A 9,804-nucleotide genomic window follows, 5' to 3' on the forward strand; every position below is an offset into this window, starting at 1 on the left:
TTGGACATTTTGCTAGGCTAAACTCGACATTGACAAAAGTGTGAGCATCTTCTATAGTCCTAGGATGCTAGTTTTGGTTAGAGCATGCATGAGAAATATTCCATTTGACCTTTTTTTTTTTTTTTTTTTGTTAGACTTGACCTCGACATTATTCTCTCTATAGACCCATTTTAGTTATGTGGGCTAATTTTTTGACAATATGTTATTTTGTGGCCTAGGCTTGCTTGCCAATTGTGTTCATATTGAGTGTCCATTATGTACATTAATACAAAATCAATTACAACAATACTCGTATGGTTATATACTTTTCCTTAAAATAGTTGCAAAAGTAGTGCCAAAATCAGTTTCACATGAGATCACTGCACTAACTAACCTTAAGTAAATTTTATATTAACTAAAATATTTTTGTTACCAAAAATTAATAGTATCATTCTATGAATGTGAACCTTTATATCAATTTGATTGAATTAATAATTTTGATTAATAACTATAAAAATGACAAATCAACGAATGATATTAACTTAATTTAAGGAAAATTGTATTAGATGACAAAAAAAAATGTAGAAAAAAACAACTTATAACATTTTTTTATATTGTAAATTTGTCAAATATAACGATAATCAAATGATAATTTGATGTTAATTTATTTTTAAATTTTTTATTTTTGTAGTTTTGAAAATGTGAGTAATATAAACTCTATTATCATAATTTTTTTGGTTGCTTTAACTGAAAAAGAATGTCAAGATACAGTCTACATGTAACAACCATCAATTTAACTTTAAATTATAAGCATAAGAAAATGCAACTTGAATTTCAAACTTCCATTTATTAAATAGATTGATTAATTGGACCACTTAGGTAACAAAGCTGCCAAAAAATCTTGGCAATAACAGCTAATTAATTAAATTAGATTACCAACATATGTGCTTTGATTTCCACAAAGGGAAATTTTGAAATTGGGCTTTAACTATTATTTCAATGCACCAACCCTCCTCCAATATTTTATTTCAGTGTGAATTCTATTTGGTATGTATAAATTATTTAAACGTTTATCAAGTTTTAAAAATAATTTAGGTAAACTAACAAAATGTTGTATAAAATAGTAGTTCAAATATTTGATGTGTTGAAGATGATGACTATGATATGAGAGGAGTTTGTTTGTGTGGCGGCTAAAGTGGGTTTCTTTGATATGGAGTTGGAAATTGACTCCTTACACATGATGCTAAGTTGCAATAAAAGAAGGAAATTAAATTATTAGTGAAATCTCGAAAGTGGGTTTGATCCTTATAGAGAAGCAAATATGCAAGCTTTATCATTTTTAAACTTGTATTTTTCATCACTAACTCGTCCAACTAATCAAGTTCATTGAATGTTGAAGACAAAAGTGTCATTGATTCAAATGAAAGAAGTTACGGAAAAGATTCCATAACTTATACATGCAATGCAAATGTTGACATAATTGATGTGAGGTTAGTTTGCTATCTTTCAATCCAATTGTGACTCTTGGGGGAGTCATCTTTCTTTCTATATATGTTTATTTTGGTTGTTTTGTTGTTCTTAAAACAAAGAACTAAAACAAAATTAATTTAACCTATATTTATTTATGCCCTATTAAAAAAGAATATGATAAATTAGAACTTCCCCTAATTTTATATTTAGATAAAATATTGCATTTATTTAATCTTTCCAAAATTTGTCTTAATTGTTTATGTAAAATTTATTTTAGGAGACTTATTAGAAACTTTTTTATATACATATATAATGTATTATAAATAAACATAGAGTCTCAAAGAGTTAAAAGTTAATATATAAAAATGTTTTATTTCTAGACCGAAAATAAAGATGGATTTGAAAAAAGAAAATATAATTCCTCAAGTCATTGGTTTATACTTAGTGGCACTAAAAACAATCACTAGACAAGTTGGACCATGGTATTTTTCATGTGATGAATTTAAAAAACAAATTTACTATGGGGTGAAACTTCAAAATCGAACAAGATTGTTGAATTACATCCAATCAAAATACATTACTAGACTATTATATCCCACATTATAAAAAAAAAATTGTCATAAAATATAATATTTTTGATTAATAAAATAACTAATTTTAAAAATCAAACAAGAGAGAATGTATTAGAAAGGAAGAGATAGTTTTGATATTAAATGAAATTGTAGTGGAGAGAGATTATTTGTGTTGTTTCTCACCTTTTCTTTTCCCTCTCTTCCACCCTATAAATGCAATCTCTCTTCCCAACGCCATTTTTACCATTTTTAATTCCTTCCTCCAATAACACAACGAAACACAGACTTTTCCTTTCTTTTCATTTTCTTCAAATCTCTGAAAACAGAGAGAGCAATAAATTAATAACAATGTCGAGGACTATTGAAGAAGAAGAAGATCCTCGCATCAATGGCATCCGAACCAAAATTCGAGTGGTTCCTAATTTTCCAAAACCAGGTTCGTTCTTCTCTAATCAAATCTCTTCGTCCTTACCTTTTTTATCCTCTCTCTCAATTCCAATATCCTTTTAATATATTCTCCATTTTCGATTCGCAAATTTTAGGTATACTGTTTCAGGACATCACAACTCTGTTACTTGAACCTAAAGCGTTCAAGGATACCATTGATTTGTTCGTTGAACGATACAAGGGCAAAAACATCTCCGTCGTTGCAGGTACAAGAAAATCGCACCCAAATTCTCCAATCTCTGGTTCTTGATTCCTATATATGAGCGTTTAATTACAACTTGATTGATTGATTGTTCATCGTGAATTTGCAAAATGTGGATTTTTCACGCTCACGCCTTGATTAACGGACGATGATTTTGTTATGCCTTTCTCTATTTCTTCCCTCCAACTTTTGTCCAATGATTCAAGATGTTCATCTTTTTTCTTTCCTTTTTTTGGAAAATTTTATTTTTTATTTTACAATTTTAAAAGTTTGTTTATTTTTTTAATCAAATCGGTTTTTTTTTAATTATTATAATTACATTAATTTTTGTGTAATCGACCTAAGAACCCAATGGTAAACTATGACATGTGAGGTTAAAATATATTTTTACTTTCTTATATCAAAGGAAATGTATTTAAATGGATGCAAACTTTAGTTGTAATAAAGTTTTATTTGAAATGTTATTTTAAATGACAATTTTTAAAAATATTGTAGATAAATTGTAATATTTCATATTTTAGTTAATTTTGATAGTCTTAATTTAAAATTATTTTTACTTTTATTTCGTTTGATATTCTGAAACAAATTGTTTTAAATTTTTGTCTGCAGATATGACCTAACTTTTTGCATAACAAAAATCATTATGGAAAGGACCAAATATCAATTAACCTTTAATTTACTATACAATTTTTTTTTTTCTTTTTTTCATTTTGAAAATACATGGCCTAAATTTTTACATTTTCATGATACTATATTCCAGTTTTTTTTTCAGTAATATTTCAGACAAATTATGTCATTTCACCTAATTTCACTACTCAATTTGATCTTTGTCTTCATGATTAATTAGTTTTCTTTTCTCTAACATATTTTGAAATTATAAACGTCATACCTAATGAAAACCAACCACAAATTTTTCAAATCCAATTCTATTATTTTTGCCCCATCATAATAAGAACATTGCATATGTTCAAAGCTGTTGAATAATAGTGATCCATTATAAGACTCAACTTCCATTTTTATTAAAGCTGAAGCAAGTTTGTTATGTGTCTTACAATTAATTTCCACTTCACCAAACTTAGGACCATTTTTTTTCTTTACATGACTTGTTGGCACTCTTCCACTGCCTTTTGCTTGCTTTGGTTTTCCAACATTGACCTAAATTTTTAGAATAAAGAGATATTACATTTTTTTCTCGAATTTGATTGATAATCATTTGGTGTTTTTAATAGCTTTTTGAAAGGACTTATAAACAACAACCTTTTAACATGATTTGAATTTTGAAAATATTCTTTGTAATGTAAAATGCTTAAACAAAGAAATGGTTACGTAGTACTTTTGTTGACTTTAGATAGCATAATTTCTAGGCAGATTTAAGCCACTATGTCCCAACGTTTTTATTTTTGTGTGGTCGGGAGGAAAAGGAAAATATACATCTTGAAATTCTTATAGCTAGGGTTGTTTAAGGAGCCATAATGAATGAGTTTGTAATCATGTAATGTAATCCAAAATTTATGTTTAAACCGAAAAGTTTGGGTCTTATTTGTAATCCAAACTCATTCAATTTTCAATGTAACTCTTTTTTTTTTTACTATTTTCACGCTTCACAATTATGTATCAATTATGTTCTCTTTTTCAATTTAATCATGATTACATTAAGTCCTCCAAATAGTCTCGTATACCGATTAGAATTGGTTCTAAGTTTAAATTCAGTAAGTTTGAAAAAAACGAAATAATAATCAAATAGGCATTTATCCCTCGTATATTCGCTGACTTTCATTTTGCAACACCATATATTTAGTCATCAACAGTTAGGTCGCTCTTGACTCTAATGATGTGAAATTTAGGTTTATTAGACTAATGTAGATTGAATTTCCTAATTTGGAGTCTTAAATGGGATAAGGTTGTTGTATAGTTGAAATACAATCAAATGTGATTGATGTATGATTAATTATGATTGAACAGCTTATTTTATTGACGAAAAACTGTTGAAATTCAATCAACATATGAGCATGGTCCTCTATAGGAATTAAAGGCTTGAAAGTCAAAATAATTATTTGTCCTGTTTTAATTTTTATATATATGTTAAATAGTATATAATTAGTCAAGCGTTTCTTTCACACATTGATGATGGTATATATGGTTGAAATATGTTTGTTTGCTTGTATATTTTTCAGGAATTGAGGCTAGAGGGTTTATTTTTGGTCCTCCAATTGCTTTGGCTATTGGAGCCAAGTTTGTGCCCTTGAGAAAACCAAAGAAATTACCTGGTAATATCTTCAATCCTATAAAATGATAATACATTATCCTAATTAAACTAGTATTATTAGCCCTAAATCACAACTCATTTTATGTTTATCTATTAACGTATATAGTTGAAAATTTAATACCTTGTTTATATCCTTCACAATCAATAGAAAATTGACATAAATATTTACATAACTCATTAACAATTTATTATTTAAAAGGAAATATATATCAAGTCATTGATTCAAATGCACTAATAGAAAGTTAGAGAAATTATACAATCCTGACTAATAGAAAGTTAGAGAAATTATACAATCCTGCCTTCTTAATATCTTGAAGTCATGATGATAAGTAATGTAAATAAGATAAATAGATTCAACTTAGATATGAAGATATGATACTCCTCTAAACTATGGGTTATTCAAAGGGGTTGGGTAACTGATTCAAAACGTTCTAATACTTAAATAATCTGATTTAAAGTAGTACATATGAATTATTGTTTTCTGAGGTCATTGTTGCCAATTTTTTCTTTTAATTTTTCCTATTGATTTGCTTTTCATTCCATCGCATGCCTTGTTTTTCTCTTCTTTTTAGTCTCTCCCTAACATGCAAGACCCTACATACTCTCTCTCTCTTGCATGATCTTGACCCTAAACCATTTTCCCATTCTCTCTTTTCTCTCTCCTACATGCAACCACTCCCTTCTCTCTCCTACATGCAAGGCTCTGCCCATTCCTTATTCACCTTCTTTCATGCAAATCCCAAACCTCTCTTTTACCCATCACCCAAAAGTACTAAAAAAAAATGTGAATTCTTCCCTTTATATACCCCTCTAACCCTACTACCATTTATGGATTTGGTCACTCAATTTTGTATTTTGTTCTATTTCGATGGTTAAAATTTTTAAAATATCTGTTTTAGTATTTAAAACTTTTAGAAAAAAACTTACTTTCATTGTTGTCCATTAGATCTTCACAAAATCTTCCTAATTTATTCTACAAATCTTTTGTGCCAACACAAAAACATAATCAATACACTTTTGAATAAAATAAATCACAAAACTAATTAGTTTTTTTTTCAAATCTCAACTTTTTCATGTTCTCTTTCCTATTTCCTGCTTCCCCATTCCTTGATTTTTTTAAAAAAAGAATTTTAAATTGAAATCTTGAAGCAAATAAAAAAATTGAATAATATTTTTAAAAAATATAACCTAATGGTGTTAACATCTCTAACAAGATAGAAAAGACTAAAAATAATCATACTAAAAATAATCAAATAAGAACAACTTACATGGAAAATAAATATTATGAAATTACAAATAAATATTCTCATGATAAATCAACTTAATTAATATGATAAATGTAGAGGCTAATCTACATTTCATTAAAAGTTTAATTAATTAAAAATTTGAAGACTAAAACAAAACTTTAACACAAAACAAGTTACAAAATATAGAATTTATAGCTGAAATATGTATTTAATATTATGATAAAAAGCTAAATTATTGATAATAATTTTTTAAAATAAATAAAATAGAATATAAAACGTTTTATAAGGAACAGCAACATTAGGTCTAATAAGAAAGACAAGACAATTGCATTTTGAAAAAGGAAAAGGAAAGAAAACTACAAGGCAAGTGGGAATATCACATTGGTTGCCTTTTGTAACTTATAAATGTAGAAGAAGCAGATCATGTGATATGCTTCCCTAAAAACAGTAAACTATAATAATATTATACTTTTTATAAAGAAAAAAAATATTAAACACTTAGTTATTCTAAAAATACATATGAATTAAAATTTGTTTACTATTTATATTTTATATTGAAAATTTGTTGTAAACTGTACAAGTATTAAAATTATTTATTAAGATATACTCTATAGGATAGAATCTAAACCTCGGTTATATTTTATAAATATTTTGATTTATTGGATTATATTTAAAAATGTCTCTATTATATTTACATTAACATATGTGGTATCATTGATTTTTTCTAATAAAATATAAAAATGTTTGAAATTATTTGAATAGAACACATGAAACAAATTATTGAAAATGGGAGGGGTTTGTCTTTTTTTAGATTAGTTATAATGAGTAAAAAATTTAAAAATAATAATCAAGTAAGTGTATAACAACGTTATAATAAAATTAAAAATATATTAAAGTTTATCCACGATGAACCAATATTTATAATATAGTCGATCAAGTAATAAGTTTTTATTATCGATTAACTTGGATAGATTTTGCTATATATATATTAATACTTTAAATGTAATAATTAGATTTGTGGGGGTTGGTTTAGGTGAAGTAATGCATGAAGAGTACGTTTTGGAATATGGAAGAGATTGCATAGAAATGCATGTTGGGGCTGTTGAGGCTGGGGAACGTGCTTTGGTTGTTGATGACTTGATTGCCACTGGTGGTACTCTCTCTGCAGCCATCAATTTACTTGGTATTTACTACTATTATAATTCCCTCCAAATATTCATCTTTTTATTTCTTGAAAAGTTATAAATAATCTATTTTTCTCCGAGTAATAAAGTTCATTGAAAAAAAATTAATTATGAAAAGATGTAGTAGATAGAATGGTATAACGGATAGTGTTTCGTATAAATGTTAATATTTTTTTTCTTAAACTTTGAGTTCGTTTTTTAATATATTGAAGTTATTTTTGATTTTTTTCTTTTTTGGAAATTGAGTCTACACACATTTTTTAAAATTATTTTAAAGTTTCTTGTTTCGTTATATATTCTTTTAACATTTTAATTAGTATAATTCTCAAGATTTACTGGTATTAATTGATATTGTTAAAATATTTAACGAGTTTTTCAAACTTTAAATTTTACTTTTATAAATCACATAGCTGAGATGTCATTGACTTGTTTGATATTCTTTATAAGTACTTTTAAAACTGAATGGATATGTTAGAATTTAATCTATACTTTAAACTTAAAGTTTAATAAGAATAGTTAGAACTGAGTTTTTTTAAAAAAGAAAAACAAACTATTTTTGTATAAAATAAATTACTAAAAGACAATTAATTACATTCTAATAAGGGTAAATATTTTTGTGAATTTTTCTATTTTGACCATTTTCGTTTATGTTATTTAAGTTTGCCATTTTTATGATTGGTAATTGTCAACCAAATGTTTTGTGTAGAACGAGCGGGAGCCGAAGTGGTTGAATGTGCTTGTGTAATTGAATTACCAGAGTTGAAGGTAAGCCCAATGCTTTAACCCATTTGGATTGATTTAAAAAATGATTTATTTAAAATAATAATTACAATCGACAATAATTTTGTAGATAATAATCAAATGTATAGCAATATTTTAAAAAAAATTGCAGAAATAATTTATGGTTGTTAGGCTTTTATGGTCTATTGTTGATATACCAGATCTATCATAGAATATGATATTTGTAGTTTTTTTAATATATGCTTTGAATCTAATTGCTTAAATAAACTCATTTTTATTTAGACAATTAGGATAAAAACTGATTATAATACATTTCAAAAACTACTTTGAATGGTTATAAAACACTTTATTTTTTTTCTAAATGAGTTGGTTTTTAAATCGAACACTTGAAAATGTATTTCAAACGCATTCTTCAATTTCAAATATATATTACCATATCACCAATAAAGCTCTTCTTACTCGATAATTTACTGTAACTTTGATTGGTTATCGACATTTCAATTTGTGATTAATTTTTGGTAAATGATAACAAGGGTTTGAAAGCTATTTCGTTTAATTTTCAAAATTTGACCTATCTTCTGAAAACACTAATAAAAGTATACAATAAAAACAAATAAATCAACAAGTACAAAGTTGTATAGGTAAGTTTAATTTTTCTAATTAAAAAACAGAAACCTAATATCTCTTATATTTTAATTTTCTTTTAAGAACTTACCAATGTGTTTTTTAATAAACAAACTTAAAGGTATTCAAATGTATATGTATTTGTTAAGATAATCATATTTACACTGTATGGTTGGTAACTTATTAGTGATATGTCTGTATTACCAATAGTTTTTAAAATCGTAACAAATTATTTTAGGTTGTATTATATCTACAAATAGTTTTGACATAATTGGTATATGTACGTGTATAAACTGCTCCTAAAAAATGGAACAAACTTTGTTGACAGGGTCGGGAGAGATTAAGCGGGAAATCATTGTACATTTTAGTGGAGTATCGACGCGGTTAAGTTGCCGCAATGATCATGAGGGTGTACGAAGATATGTGTACATTGGAGGACTCCCCCTTCTTGCCAGATTCATTTTGATCTCTCATCTCACACAGTTTGTTTTTTCGTTCTTGTTCCTCAGCTTCTTGCTTTTGCTCTATTTAATCATTGAATTTTATATTTGGGAACTTTGAAGTTTCACATGAAAAAGAAAAAGAGAGATTTATCTTTCGACCACCATTCTTTCCTTGACTTACTTGAAGCTTTTTGCTTGGGGGCATTTGCAGCAGAGAGTCCAAATATTGAATATGGTTTATTTGTTGCTAAAGGTATGATTAGGGGGAAACATTGTGACTTCAAATAATATATGTTTCTTGTGGTTTGTCTAGGATGAATGAGAGGTTTTTTTTGCAACATAAATATTGAGGAGTAGTTCTTCAAGAGCATTTTGAGTATAAACGTACGAACTTGGATTTGAGACATGTCTTTAAAATTATTAAAATTTCACTAAAGGATGTCAGACGACATTAAATCTAGTTTAGTATAGGAATTTGGTTTGTTTCTTCAACTTTTTTTTTAAAAAATTCATACTAGAGGTCAGAGAGATTAGTACCCGTACCTAGATATCTCAATTAGGTTGATAACTCCTTAATTAGCACCATTATCAGTCATCATGTTTCAATTCAAAAATATTTATTGATGAAT

At 26.8% G+C, this 9,804-nt stretch overlaps 1 protein-coding gene across 1 annotated transcript; it reads left to right on the top strand.

Moving 5' to 3' along the window:
* Positions 1–2,189: 2,189 nt before the first annotated feature.
* LOC101218731 (adenine phosphoribosyltransferase 3) lies at positions 2,190–9,487 on the top strand. The gene is made up of 6 exons (XM_004150595.3): positions 2,190–2,457; positions 2,564–2,674; positions 4,845–4,937; positions 7,217–7,366; positions 8,074–8,132; positions 9,061–9,487. Exons 1-6 carry the CDS (start codon positions 2,235–2,237, stop codon positions 9,118–9,120), a joined length of 696 nt encoding a protein of 231 aa, XP_004150643.2. The 5' UTR covers positions 2,190–2,234; the 3' UTR covers positions 9,121–9,487.
* Positions 9,488–9,804: the final 317 nt, after the last annotated feature.

Source organism: Cucumis sativus, chromosome 3 (assembly GCF_000004075.3).
Source record: "Cucumis sativus cultivar 9930 chromosome 3, Cucumber_9930_V3, whole genome shotgun sequence".
Classification (NCBI taxonomy): Eukaryota; Viridiplantae; Streptophyta; class Magnoliopsida; order Cucurbitales; family Cucurbitaceae; genus Cucumis; species Cucumis sativus.